The 15,459-nt window shown below is 41.4% G+C and overlaps 1 protein-coding gene across 3 annotated transcripts in view; it reads left to right on the top strand.

Moving 5' to 3' along the window:
* DNAJC5B (DnaJ heat shock protein family (Hsp40) member C5 beta) overlaps positions 1-15,459 on the top strand; it is a 93,996-nt gene that overhangs the window by 69,716 nt on the left and 8,821 nt on the right. For all 3 annotated transcript variants that reach the window (XM_070802609.1, XM_019973507.2, XM_070802608.1), the window contains 2 exons: positions 4,735-4,948; positions 9,356-9,527. In XM_070802609.1, the coding sequence (XP_070658710.1) occupies positions 4,735-4,948; positions 9,356-9,527 (386 nt within the window). The remainder of the gene's footprint in view (positions 1-4,734; positions 4,949-9,355; positions 9,528-15,459) is intronic.

The raw sequence follows: 15,459 nt of genomic DNA on the forward strand, positions 1-15,459 counted from the left end.
GTTGTCCCTTCTCCTCCTGCCCTTCAATCTTTCCCAGCATCACGGTCTTTTCCAGTGAGTCAGCTCTTCACATCAGGTGGCCAAAGTATTGGAGTGTCAGCTTCAGCATCAGTCCTTCCAATGAATATTCAGGGTTGATTTCCTTTAGGATTGACTGGTTTGATACCCTTGCAGTTCAAGGGTGTCTCATCAGTTTTCTCCAACACCACAGTTATATATGTATGTGTATATATACACACACACACATATATATATCAGTATTAGTTATATATATATCAGTAATCAGTAATATTAGTTATAGCCATCTCAGATTAACAGTGATAAGAGTATAGAAAGATTTGGAATTAAAGGTACACATTCTGATTGAACATCATTATTGGCTTTAAGTATAAAATGAGAAATTACAAGAAAGATCTTTAAGATGAATAGGCAATGTTGGCTTCCCTGGTGACTCAACTGGTAAAGAATCTGCCTAAAATGCGGAAGACCTGGGTTTGTTATCTGGGTTGGGAAGATCCCCTGGAGAAGGGAATGCCTACCCACTCCAGTATTCTGGCCTGGAGAATTCCGTGGACTGTATAGTTCATGGGGTAGCAAAGAGTCCACACGACTGAGTGACTTTTACATCACTTCACTTCATATTTAAATGTACTTCAAGCATCCCTCTTTTTACCCTAAATTCCATATGTGTTTTCCTGATGTATGGACAAGGAGGTGAGTCATTGATCGATTAACTTGACTGTGTGACTTTGGCAATTGTGTGAGCAGTTGTGTGACTTTGGTAGCTGCCTCTGTTAGCCATGCTTTCTGAGGATTCCTCGGAGCCAAGAGCATCTGCCAAGAGGAGTCAAAATGCTGCTGATGACAAGGAACTGGATTTGTTACAGATGGAAGTGCTCCAGCCTCTGAATTTGCCAACTTCATTGTTAGAAGAATGTGATAAATGGTTGTGTGCTTCTGCCCTTGTAAGCTGACAAAGATCCAAGCAGCTTAAAATGATAGGCTCCACTGGCTAAGTCTTGGGCAGTGGGCCATCCATCTACAACTAAACCCTAGAAATAAGAAGTGTATATAAAGAGACATTTTCCAGGTTTTTTTCTTTTTTCTTTTAGCCCTTTGCATTTGGTTGTCCTGAACATGATCTCTGGAACTGGTAGGGGGAAATGCTGTAATTGTGTTCCAGGGCACGGAGTGAGAATTCCAGGAATACTGAGCCATTAAAATGAATGTGCTTCAAGAATCCACTTGAGGCTTTTTGATAATGATTGTTGTATTATTGAAGTTTGAGGACTTCTTTCTTCCTTCCTCCTGTTCTAATTTGGCAGTGGGTCATTTAATTAAGAGAGCAAACTCTAAACTCTTAACTATTAAAAGAGCATAAAATTTTTTAGCTGGAGCTTAAAAATGCTTAGGGAAAGAAACTACATGAGTAGTATGTATAATTTTTTAATAACAAAAAAAATTACCTATAATCCCAGTTAAGTGTGGTTATAACCTTCCATTATTCTCTTTACTTATTTTTCTGCTATATTTTCCCTATAAAAGGCATATTTACAACAGTCTGTGTGCATATGCACATATGTGCATGTGTACATGTATAATGCGTATATGTGTGTGCACATGTCAAGGTCACCAAAGATCTCTATATCACTAAATCCAGCAATCACAGTCGTCATTGCACATGACCTGTCAATGGTACTTGACACAAGTGACCACTCTCTTCCTTGAAATACTTTGTTCCCTTGGATCCCAAGATCCCATATTCTCCAAATTTTCCCTTCTGTATCATTGGTCTTTCTTTCCTCTTCTCTTTTGTGTTTCTTCCTTCCCAAAACTCAGTCCTTGGACTTATCTTGGATCCAACTCTCTTGGGAATCTTTTCCAGTTTCATGGCTCTAAATACCATCTACTTGCTGAGAACTCCCAAATGTACATCCCCCAGAGTAATTCTCATTTGAACTTCAGGCTCATATATCTCTACTCCATTACACTTGGAAGTCTAACAGGCATCTCAAAGGTGTTCAAATAGAACTCTAAATCCTAGCAAACCATTTCCTACTACTGAAAAAAAATCTCTTGCCAACTTTTTAAATAGTAACTCCAAACTGCCAGTTACCTGAGCTGAAACTTCGATGCTATCCTTGATTGTTCTTTTCTTCACATCCCACACCCAATCCATCAGCTAGCCCCCAAGGGGTATCCAGGGTCTGACCACTTCTGACTAATCCACTACCAGACTGGTCCAAACCACCATGAACTTCCCCTGAAAGAGTCTCCTGCTTTTGCACTTGTCCTCTCCAAGACTTGAGTGGTTCTTCTAAACTTAAATTCGGATCGTAACCACTTTTCTTCTCAAAACACTCCGGGGCTTCCCATATCACCCAGACCAAATGCCAAAGTCCTTGCAATGTCTTATTAACATTTTCTGTGTCTTACTTTTTAAATTTAAGAATATGTGGGAGGCAGCACAGTGCTCGGGGTTAGAGTGCCTGTGTTCAAAGCCTGGCTCTAATTATTAGCTGTATGATGCTGGGCTTCCCTGGTGGCTCAGGAGTAAAGAACCTGCCTGCAATGCAGGAGCTGCAGGTTCAATCCCTGGGTCAGGAAGATCGCCTGCTGAAGGAAATGGCAACCTACTCCAGTGTTCTTGCCTGAGAAGTCCCGTGCACAGCTCATGAGGATGCAAAATAGTTGGACAGGACTTAGGGACTAAACAACAAAAACGTGATGTTGGGCAAGTTACTTAGCCTCTCACCTCAGTGGCTAAATTTCCTCACTATAAAATGGGATTACTATAATATTAATTTCATAGAACGGTGGTGAAGATTAATGAATTAATATTTATAACATGCTTACAATAATGCTGGCGTGTAGCAAACATTATACATTTTTTTAAATGACAAAATTGGCATTTTTGTGCTATTAGCAGAAGATTTTATCATAAATTCTGCACATAAAAAAATGTCTACAGTAAGCATTTACAGATACCCCAAACATCTCTCAAAAAATAAGGATGAAATATGTTTGGTTAAACAAATTTAAAATGAACTATAGGGTCACAAAGAGTCAAACATGACTGAAGTGACTTAGCACGAATGCACACATCATTGTTTTATTCTTCTTGTTTATTCTGAGTTCAGAGTTAGAATTTATTATACACCATGATTTATGTTTTTAAACATTTTGGTGCTTTTTAAGCATCCTGATGCTAAATTGCTTATTCATTCACCTACTTCCTAACCAGCAATGCTTTAATTCCTAAAATAGGTGGTTTTTTTTTTTTTAGTTTATTGTATAGATTGGTTTCTAAGATACACTTTATTTTTTTTTTGCTCTACTTATGCCTTTTATTAATGCATTGAAGTGAAACAATTCAATCTACACTGATAAAATAAACAAAAGCTTAAAGTGCATTCCTACATATACCTATTAAATATCATGGGTACAATAGGCAGAGTAAGTCACATGGAATTTCCATAGAGAGTCATACAATTAATTGATTTTGTAGAGGAAAAAACACTACAGACTCAATATTGAACAAGGTTTTATCAATTTAAATCTGTCTGTGGAGGGAGGGGGGAAAGAGTCCCTAGCCAGAGCCTGATCATCATAGCTCAGTTCTTACATCCATTTTACACTTTTAATACTTCATTATAACTGAAGAATAAAGAATACTCACAAACCACCCCCCTCTGCACAACACACACACACAGCAACACAACATATATTCATACCCTTCTGGAACTGCCTTGTGATCCACAGAGGAGAGAAGGCCTTGGACTCACAAGAAAACGTCTACAGATTATTTCAAGTGGGAAGACCTCTTTGAAAAGAGGTCAAATACACATTTGAATACAAGGTAAGTCACAGTGTTTGCCCATAAAAACAAAAGGGAGTTAGGATTTGTGAAAAAATTGTGAATAGGTCATGAAATTTATTCAAGGGTGTATAAATGAGAGACCTTTTTTTAAAAAAACTTTTTATTTTGTATTGAGGTATATATAGCCGATTAACAATGCTGTGGATAGTTTCAGGTGAACAGTGAAGGGAATCAGCCCTTCATGTATCCATCTTCCCCCAAACTCCCCTCCTGTGGAGCCTGCCACATGACATTGAGCAGAGTAAGATCTCTTTTTTTGACAGCTGAGTTTAACTTTTAGAATATGTGGTGTGACGTTTTGTTAATTCTGGAAAAGTCTTGCGGTTCTAAACGAAATTGTGGTGTAAACGGGTCCTATTGCTGGAACTCTTAAAGGCCTCTGCACATTGAGGTGGACTACACGTGAGCTTCTGGGCAAAAATAAACGTCACATATTTACCAACAGCAAAATCTCTCCAACTCAACAACTGTGCAGCTATGGAGAATTCCTTTGAGGATGTGAGGGGAAAAACAGTACTATTGAGCCTATACGTTAGAAACACGAGTTGACAACAAAACGTTGCTTAAATCAATATTATTGTGAAATTTATCATGTCGTATTTACATGTGTAAAAGATGGACAAATGAATAATGCCTTTCTAGACCGTCATTGTAATTCCTGTTGAATAACACTTTTCCTCACTTCTTTTTAATTTTAAAAGAAACCTTGCTTAGTTAAATCAATATTATTGTGAAACTTATCATGTCGGGTATTTACATATATAAAAGATGAACAAATGAATAATGCCCTTCTAGAATGTCATTGTAATTCCTGTTGAATAACACTTTTCCTCACTTCTTTTTAATTTTAAAAGAAAATTGGCCTTAAAACACCATCCAGACAAGAATCCAGATGATCCAGGGGCTGCTGAAAAGTTTAAGGAAATCAACAACGCCCACACAATTCTTACTGACATGTCAAAAAGAAACATTTATGACAAATACGGATCACTGGGACTCTATGTGGCCGAGCAATTTGGAGATGAAAACGTTAATACCTACTTCATGCTGTCAAGTTGGTGGGCAAAGGTGAATCGGATTTTTTGTTTCCCTTGAAAAAAATTTCCTGAAAGGTCATGATATTATTCACTCTGACTCCATCTTAAAGAAAGCCTAACCTTCAGGTCAGTTCAGTTCAGTTCAGTCGCTCAGTCGTGTCCGACTCTTTGTGACCCCATGAATCGCAGCACGCCAGGCCTCCCTGTCCATCACCAACTCCTATTACTAAACTCTTATTAATAAAAGAGCTATCACTTGGACTGAAAGCTGTTATGATATTTAAGGATCATTTTTGCTTTAGCTTACCAAATGATTATAAAATACAGCATGACTTAAAATACTTCTAGACATTAATTATGTTTGAATTTGAAGCTTCAGGTTAATTCTGACTGCCCTCCCTACTCCCATAATGACTAATTAAGAACTGACTCATTGCTGAAAACCAAAAATAATTAATTAGTGTGACAACTGTTTAAAAATTATTATGGGACAAATTTAGCTATGTACTTTCCTATCTATAGCACAGGCTACATCAGTGAACACAATGCTAGGGAGAATGCATGGAAATTATGTCATAGGTTCATGTGAAGCCTGATGTGAGGTACCGGAGAAGGAAATGAAGGGGAAAGGTGAGAATTAAGTGGTGGAGGACACTGAGTTAGAGAGACAGAGAGGGAGAGAGAGGGAGAAAAATGATAGCTAGTCAAGAGAAAGGCAGCATTGCTAGGACTTAGTGCAATCAGAATTGACTTTTGACAGTAGTGTGATTTCCTAGGAATTCCTCATATAGGCATGTTTGATGATAATTTCGTATTTGTTTACTAGTATTCAGGCTTCCCAAGTGGCGCTAGTGGTAAAGAATCTGCCTGCCAGTGCAGGAGCCAGGGAGACCTGGGTTTGATCCCCGGGTCAGGAAGATCCTCTGGAGTAGGAAGTGGCAACCCGCTACCCCAGTATTCTTGCCTGGAGAATCCCATGGACAGAGGAGCCTTGTGGGCTACAGTCCATGGGGCCATAAAGAGTCAGACACAACTGAGCACACACACACACGACTATTCATATCCTTACCTTCTGATTACAGTATATTTACATTTGAATCATACATATAGTCCATTGGCATCTCTTTTTGGACATTTCATGTGCATGTAGTAAGTTTACGGTTCATACATCTTATGAAATCACATGAACTCCCATGTAACATGACCCGTTACAACTCAATTCACATGCATTGTAACAAATAATTTAAGAAACTGCAGATCTCCAGAGTCAGGAGTCATGTTCAGTAGTATTCTGATTGCCACCTTCTTCCACAAAAATAAATCTTGCTAAATTGAGTGGTTGTACATATGCAGGATGAGAGAGGATATCCCTGGTGGTTCAGACAGTAAAGAATCTGCCTGCAATGCAAGATACCTGGGTTTGATCTCTGGGTCAGGAAGATCCACTGGAGAAGGGCATAGCAACCCACTCCAGTGTCCTTGGCTGGAGAATCCCATGGACAGAGGGGCCTGACAGGCTACAGTCCATGGGATCGCAAAGAGTCAGACATGACTGAATGACTAACATTTTCACTTTCATGGGGAGAGCAAGTCTGCAGACTAAAGCCTCCTTCGCCTTCTACAGTCCTCAGAATTCCTTTTCTTGTGGATAAGTGGGGTTCCCACTGAAACCCCCTTTCTTTACTGTTGAGGACTTGGGAGGGAGACAAATTTCTGCCCAGAGGATGTGGGACTTGGAATGAGAATGTAAATATTGTCAATGTCACTTATGATGATAGATTGAACATTTATGTAAAATACAGGTTTTTGTGGGCTTACCTGGGAACCTAACCTTCAGATATGACATAATGTCCATGGGAAGGTATGTCCAGAGTTCTATGTAATTACACACTAGTACCTGATTGCATATTGGAGCCTACATGGATAAAAAGTAGAATCAATTCCCTTGTCCAGGAAGTTGACAAAATTGATCAAAATTCATAGAGTTAAGCAGAAGCTGTAAGTAGTATAAGAGATATGTGTGCTAAGTTGCTTCAGTCTTGTCCAACCCTTTGCAACCTCATAGACTGAAGCCCACCAGGCCCCTCTGTCCATGGGATTCTCCAGGCAAGAATACTAGAATGGGTTACCATTTCCTCCTCCAGGGTATCTCCCCAACCCAGGGACTGAACCCCTATCATTTATGTCTCCTGCCTTGGCAGGCAGGTTCTTTACTACTAGCACCACTTGGGAAGAACAGTGTAAGAGATATACATAAAATAATTCCTGATGTGGTTCTTTAAAAATAAGGCTACAAAAAAAAATCTACCTTCCCTTCTGCTTGTGCCAAAGCCTCATTGCACAGTATCAATCAGAGTGCCCCAGCACATGATGATCATGTTTTAAGTATGCACTACATGTATGAATTAGTGTACCAATTTGAAAATGTGTATTTTAAAAACAATGAACACCTACTTGTATCTTATACTACACTAAGCTCTGTGAGGATAAGGCAAGGTTATTTCTGAAATAGGCAAGCAATCCAGCTGGAATAACTAAAGAACAAAACATGTATTAAAGGAAATTTTCAGAGAGGAGAAAAAATTTGGGAATGGAATAGGAAAAGCAAAAAGGACAACAGTAGGTAAAGAAAGGAGTAGCATGTTGGAGAAACAGATCCAGAACACTGCACAGGAGGGTCTTAGAGGCTGTTGGTGAGGAGGAAGCTTTTTTGTACTTTTCAGACTAATTTAAGAAATTTACAACTCTATGAAAATGCAGAGAATCCACAGCAAAAAAACTGTAGGTGTGAGGGTGTATAAAATCACTTCCACTTTCAAATAACATATTTTTAATAAAATCATAAACTTATTTTGCTCAGTTAACAAACATTGCCTTGTTTTCACTGCAGATTAGATTAGGAGAGTATAATCTTTTAATCTTTAACTATGGTGAATTTAGTGAGGAAACTTTTTATATGCTCATGGGGAAATCCTGGTGTTGTGCACTAGGAGGAAAAAAATCATTTGTTTATCTACTAATCAATCAATACATTCATTCATTCAGTAGGTATTTCTTGTCTACCACACGCCAAATACTAAACCCTGAGGTAGAGGAGGGATTGAAAGATGACTAATATATAGTTCTAGCCTTCAAGAGGCTCATGGTCTGAGACAGAATTATAAACTGATCACTGTCTTAAACTTTTCAGAATAATTGAAAAGTTTTGTCTTGTCAACAAAACAAGACTACTGTGGACATTTGTATGGAGTACGGTTGGGGCACAAAGGAGGGAGTAATTGTTCTGGTGCATGAGTGCTAAGTCACTTTGGTCATGTCTGACTCTTTGAGACCCCATGGATGTAGCCCACCAGGCTCCTCTGTCCATGGGATTCTCCAGGCAAGAATTCTGGACTGGTTTGCCATGCCCTTCTCCAGGGGGAACTGTTCTGGGGGAGGTGGGCTTTCCAGAAAGATGACAGAGAGGATCGCTGAGATAAACTTACACACGGAGTGGGTATCTGTTAAGATGACTAGGGAGTGGGGCAGGGGACGTCCAGGCAGATGAGTCCACAGGGAGAGCAGAGCTATGGCAAATACGGCAGGAGGGGAGCCATGCTGGTGCAGGGGAGGCATTGGGAGAGGCCAGACGACCACTAATAAGGAGCTCCAGCTTCTTCTAAAAGGCAAGAAGAGTTGCTGCATGGGTTCATGAGAACACGCACATCAGAAAACTCCAGCAGTGATGTGTAGGCTGGGTTAGAGGCAAGAGTGGCCACAGGTAGGTCAGTTTTGAGGCTACTGAAGTGTCCAGAGCAGATAAGGGAAAGGGAAAGAGAAAGTCGCTCAGTTGTTTCCGACTTTTTGCAACCCCATGGAATCCTCCAGGCCAGAATACTTGAGTGGGTAGCCTTTCAGGATAAGGGGCTCTGTTCTAAAGCCCAACCACTCAGGATACAGATGATAGGGGTGGGGGAGGGTGGGGTGGCGCAAGACAAAGGTCCCGAGGAGAGAGACTGCAGGACTTGGTGACCGAGAGAATAAGGTGGTGGCAGGGCTGGCTATCCATGGCTCTTCTTTGGTGAGAGTGGCTCAGTGCCCGTGGTCAGCTTGTCTGACCTGTAGAGGGTATGTTTTCTGGTTTGTTTTGTTTGCTCTGCTCTTAATAATGATCACTGTGACTTAAGAATAAAGAAGAAAATGTCATACCTCATGACTTTGACTGCAAGTCACTTGTTCCTGGCTCATTAGGCAAAACTTTATGAGAAATTTGTTTCCAAGGAAACAGAAAAGATAGTCCTCCATGGAATAAGGAATGAGGGTGACTATGTAGTTTGTGGGATGAAAACTGTGATGCCTCCAGGTCTTTGGAGGTACATGGGCAGAACACTTGATTTCTGGGAGCTCCTACACCCCTGTACCCCTCACCCCTGTTTTGCTTTGCCTCTCTTTCCTCTAGACTCTGTTTGTCATCATTGGCCTCTTGACCGGCTGCTATTTTTGCTGCTGTCTGTGCTGTTGTTGCAACTGCTGCTGTGGACGCTGCTGGACTAAGTCATCGATGCCAGAAGAGGACTTCTACGTGTCTCCAGAGGATCTTGAGGAGCAGATCAAGACAGACATAGCAAAAGGTGGAGTGAGATGAGAATACAGTAGTGGGTGTCCCTTCATGTGCCTGGCCAAGCACCAAGTCCCATGGTGATGGTCATTGCCAAAGTGAGAGAGATGCAACAACCAAACCGGGGGAAGAATCCCACAGACTTTTTCCTTTGGTACTTGTTTTGAGGAAGATAAGAAGAATTTATCTTTACCAGTCACAGAAAAAAAGCACAAACTGACACTGAAAGAAGCCATGAGATATGCTGATCACAGAGCAAAGGTTCATAGTCACATTATGAGAGAGTGAACCATGGATCCAGGGAGGTTGGGTGGGAATCCCAGGGGTAGGACAGCCAAAGTAGATATTTATCCCAGGAAAAGCACTTCAGTCTGTTAGTTTAGGTTCATGCTGTGCTCAGTTGTGTCTGGCTTGGACTATAGGCCACCAGGCTCCTCTGTCCATGGGATTCTCCAAGCAGGAACACTGGAGCAGGTTGCCATGCCCTCCTCCAAGGTATCTTCCTGACCCAGGGGTCAAACCCATATCTCCTGTGTCACAGGCAGATTCTTTACTGCTGAGCCATCAGGGAAGCCCTATTATGTTCAGATCAGATCAGATCAGTCACTCAGTCGTGTCCGACTCTTTGTGACCCCATGAATTGCAGCACGCCAGGCCTCCCTGTCCATCATCAACTCCCCGAGTTCACTCAGACTCACATCCATCGAGTCAGTGATGCCATCCAGCCATCTCATCCTCTGGCGTCCCCTTCTCCTGCCCCCAATCCCTCCCAGCATCAGAGTCTTTTCCAATGAGTCAACTCTTCGCATGAGGTGGCCAAAGGACTGGAGTTTTAGCTTTACCATCATTCCTTCCAAAGAAATCCCAGGGCTGATCTCCTTCAGAATGGACTGGCTGGATCTCCTTGCAGTCCAAGGGACTCTCAAGAGCCTTCTCCAAAACCACAGCTCAAAAGTGTCAATTCTTCGGTGCTCAGCCTTCTTCACAGTCCAACTCTCACATCCATACATGACCACAGGAAAAACCATAGCCTTGACTAGACGAACCTTAGTTGGCAAAGTAATGTCTCTGCTTTTGAATATGCTATCTAGGTTGGTTGTAACTTTCCTTCCAAGGAGTAAGCGTCTTTTAATTTCATGGCTGCAGTCACCATCTGTAGTGATTTTGGAGCCCCCAAAAATAAAGTCTGACACTGTTTCCACTGTTTCCCCATCTATTTCCCATGAAGTGATGGGACCGGATGCCATGATCTTCATTTTCTGAATATTGAGCTTTAAGTCAACTTTTTCACTCTCCACTTTCACTTTCATCAAGAGGCTTTTGAGTTCCTCTTCACTTTCTGCCATAAGGGTGGTGTCATCTGCATATCTGAGGTTATTGATATTTCTCCCGGCAATCTTGATTCCAGCTTGTGTTTCTTCCAGTCCAGCGTTTCTCATGATGTACTCTGCATATAAGTTAAATAAACAGGGTGACAATATACAGCCTTGACGAACTCCTTTTCCTATTTGGAACCAGTCTGTTGTTCCATGTCCAGTTCTAACTGTTGCTTCCTGACCTGCATACAAATTTCTCAAGAAGCAGATCATGTGGTCTGGTATTCCCATCTCTTTCAGAATCTTCCACAGTTTATTGTGATCCACACAGTCAAAGGCTTTGGCATAGTCAATAAAGCAGAAATAGATGCTTTTCTGGAACTCTCTTGCTTTTTCCATGATCCAGTGGATGTTGGCAATTTGATCTCTGGTTTCTCTGCCTTTTCTAAAACCAGCTTGAACATCTGGAAGTTCATGGTTCACGTATTGCTGAAGCCTGGCTTGGAGAATTTTGAGCATTACTTTACTAGCGTGTGAGATGAGTGCAATTGTGCGGTAGTTTGAGCATTCTTTGGCAGTGCCTTTCTTTGAGATTGGAATGAAAACTGACCTTTTCCAGTCCTGTGGCCACTGCTGAGTTTTCCAAATTTGCTGGCATATTGAGTGCAGCACTTTCACAGCATCATCTTTCAGGATTTGAAATAGCTCCACTGGAATTCCATCGCCTCCACTAGCTTTGTTTGTAGTGATGCTTCCTAAGGCCCACTTGACTTCACATTCCAGGATGTCTGGCTCTAGGTCAGCGATCACACCATCATGATTATCTGGGTCATGAAGATCTTTTTTGTACAGTTCTTCTGTGTATTCTTGCCATCTCTTCTTAATACCTTTTGCTTCTGTTAGGTCCATACCATTTTTGTCCTTTATCAAGCCCATCTTTGCATGAAATGTTCCTTTGGTATCTCTGATTTTCTTGAAGAGATCTCTAGTCTTTCCCATTCTGTTGTTTTCCTCTATTTCTTTGCATTGATCGCTGATGAAGGCTTTCTTATCTCTTCTTGCTATTCTTTGGAACTCTGTATTCAGATGTTTATATCTTTCCTTTTCTCCTTTGCTTTTCACTTCTCTTATGTTAGGATCTCTATTCAAATAGAAGGGAACGAACATCAAGAGAAGTCAGCAACCCTTGACTTTTCTTCTTTTTGATTACTTTGAAAATGCATTTGGGTAAAACTGGTGGGCAGCAGCCTTTCCTGGAAATTCGGCTTCCTTCATATCCACACATTCAGAGCTAGCTTCGAACCATGCTAGCATAAAGAATGTCATCCTACAAATGGGACTGTTTGCTAAACAACCTCCATGTATTTATCAGTGTGTATGCATGGCCATGGTATATTCCTTGTTCACTCACTGAACAAAAAAATGTAAAGAAAGGTAAAATCTCATAGAATTCACAACATCAGGAATACTCCATACTCCCTGGGAAATGCCTTTGTTTAAACAAACTGGAGGCAAACCTGCCATTGTCCTCTCTGTCTTGCAGCCATAATGCCACTGTCATTTTCTCCTGCAGAATGGATCATTATTCTAGATAATAGGCTTTATCACTAAGTCACAGAGAAGTCTGGAAATAAAAGAATTACTTGATAATTCAGGCAGTGATCCCTGGATAAGGGCATGGCAACCCACTCCAGTATTCTTGCCTGGAGAATTCCATGGACAGAAGAGCCTGGTGGGCTACGGTCCATGGGGTTGCAAAGAATCAAACATGACTGAAGCAACTGAGCAAGTACTCAGACAGTGATGCAGGATGCACTTCTGTGGACTGATTCTTTTGATGACAATGAAGCATAAATTCCATGACATGAGACAGAGCAGAGACTGTTTAAAGGTTTCGAGGTACTTTTAATTCCCTATCAAATATGATGCTAAGTAATATCCAATAATTGCCCACCCTGAAATGGCAACCCACTCCAGTACTCTTCCCTGGAAAATCCCAAGGACGGAGGAGCGTGGGAGGCTACAGTCCATGGAGTTGCAAAGAGTCGGACATGACTGAGCGATTGAGCGACAGAGCGATGACTCCAGCTTAAAGGAGTCATGTGAACCTGGCTTGGTCTCAGACCATTTCAGGGTTGGGATATCAGAAGGGATGTCTATGCCAGCTGTGACTCCTTCCTATGGGGACCAGCAGGTGGCCAGTGTGGCAGATGGAATTTGCTCCTACCATTTTTTATTACTGCCCCTGCGGCCAAATTGTAGGCCCATGGTCAAATACAATTACAACTTTCTTTTGCTTAATTTGGGATACAAAGGACACATATTTAATGGGGCATACATACCAAAAAAAGCAAGCAAACTATATTACTTGTGAGTAGGTGAAACAGAAAAATATATGTGTAAACTCTTCTTCAGGAAAGAGCCAGGGACTTTGGCATAACTTGCTTAAGAATGATGGGCCCAGTGCACTTCCTTGCCGGTCCAGTGGTTAACACTCCATGCCCCCAGTCCATGGGACACAGGTTTGATCCCTGGTTAGGGAACTAAGATCCTCCATGGGTAAAGATGATGAGACCAATGCGTTTTTCGCATCTTCTCTTTGGAGGGAGATGGCAACCCACTCCAGTATCCTTGCCTGGAGAATCCCATGGACAGAGGAGCCTGGTGGGCTACAGTCCACAGGGTCCCAAAGAGTTGGACACGATTGAGTGACTTCACTTTCACTTTCAAATTGACATTCAGCCCTGCCCATCAACAGAAAATTGGATTAAAGAATTACTGAGCATGACCCCACCCATCAGAACAAGATCCAGTTTATCCCACAGTCAGTCTCTCCGATGAGGAAGTTTCCATAGGCCTCTTATCCATCAGAGGGCCAACAGAATGAAAACCATAATCATAGAAAACTAACCAAACTGATCAAATGGACCACAGCCTTGCCTAACTCAAAGAAACTATAAGCCATGCCATGTAGGGCCACCCAAGATGGATGGGTCATGGTGGAGAGTTCTGACAAAATGTGGTCCACTGGAGAAGGGAATGGCAAACCACTTCCATATCCTTGCCTTGAGAACCCCATGAACAGTATGAAAAGGCAAAAAGATAGGACACTGAATGATGAAGCCCCCAGGTCAGTAGGTGCCCAATATGCTACTGGAGAACAGTGGAGAAATAACTCCGGAAAGAAAGAAGAGACAGAGCCAAAGCAAAAACACCCAGTTGTGTATGTGACCAGTGATGGAAGTAAATTCTGATGCTGTAAAGAACAATGTTGCATAGGAACCTGGAATGTCAGGTCCATGAATCAAGGCAAATTGGAAGTGGTCAAACAGGAGATGGCAAGAGTGAATGTCGACATTCTAGGAATCAGCGAACTAAAATGGACTGGAATGGGTGAATTTAACTCAGATGACCATTATATCTACTACTGTGGGAAATAATCCCTTAGAAGAAATGGAATAGCCATCATAGTCAACAAAAGAGTCTGAAATGCAGTACTTGGATGCAGTATCAAAAATGACAGAATGATCTCTGTTCATTTCCAAGGCAAACCATTCACTATCAGAGTAATGCAAGTCTATGCCCCATATACTAATGCTGAAGAAGCCGAAGTTGAACGGTTCTAGAAGACCTACAAGACCTTCTAGAACTAACACCCAAAAGAGATGTCCTTTTCATCATAGGGGACTGGAATGCAAAAGTAGGAAGTCAAGAGATACCTGGAGTAACAGGCAAATTTGGCCTTGGAGTACAAAACGAATTGGGGCAAAGGCTAACAGAGTTTTGTCAAGAGAATACTTTGGGCATAGCAAACACCCTCTTACAACAAGAACAAGAGAAGACTCTACACATGGACATTACCAGATGGTCAATACTGAAATCAGATTGATTATATTCTTTGTAGCCAAAGATTGAGAAGTTCTATACAGCCAGCAAAAATAAGACTGGGAGCTGACTGTGGCTCAGATCATGAACTCCTTATTGCAAAATTCAGACTTAAATTGAAGAAAGTAGGGAAAACCACTGGACCATTCAGGTATGACCTAAATCAAATCCCTTACAATTATAATGTGGATGTGAGAAATAGATTCAAGGGATTAGATCTGACAGACAGAATGCCTGAAGAACTGTGGACAGAGGTTCATGACATTGTACTGGAGGCAGTGGTCAAGACCAGCCCCAAGAAAAAGAAATGCAAAAAGGCAACATGGTTGTCTGAGGAGGCCTTACAAATAGCTGAGAAAAGAAGAGAAGCTAAAGGCAAAGGAGAAAAGGAAAGATACATCTATCTGAACACAGAGTTCCAAAAAATAGCAAGGAGAGATAAGAAAGCCTTCTTCAGTGATCAGTGCAAAGAAATAGGGGAAAACAATAGAATGAGAAAGACTAGAGTCTTCTTCAAGAAAATTAGAGATACCAAAGGAACGTTTCAGGCAAAGATGGGCACAATAAAGGACAGAAATGGTATGGACCTAACAGAAGCAGAAGATATTAAGAAGAGGTGTCAAGAATACACAGAAGAACTGTACAAAAAAGATCTTCATGACCCAGATAACTACAATGGTGTGATCACTCTTCTAGAGTCAGACATCCTTGAGTGTGAAGTCAAGTGGGCCTTAGGAAGTATCA

The sequence above is a fragment of the Bos indicus genome, chromosome 14, assembly GCF_029378745.1.
Source record: "Bos indicus isolate NIAB-ARS_2022 breed Sahiwal x Tharparkar chromosome 14, NIAB-ARS_B.indTharparkar_mat_pri_1.0, whole genome shotgun sequence".
NCBI classification, from domain to species: Eukaryota; Metazoa; Chordata; class Mammalia; order Artiodactyla; family Bovidae; genus Bos; species Bos indicus.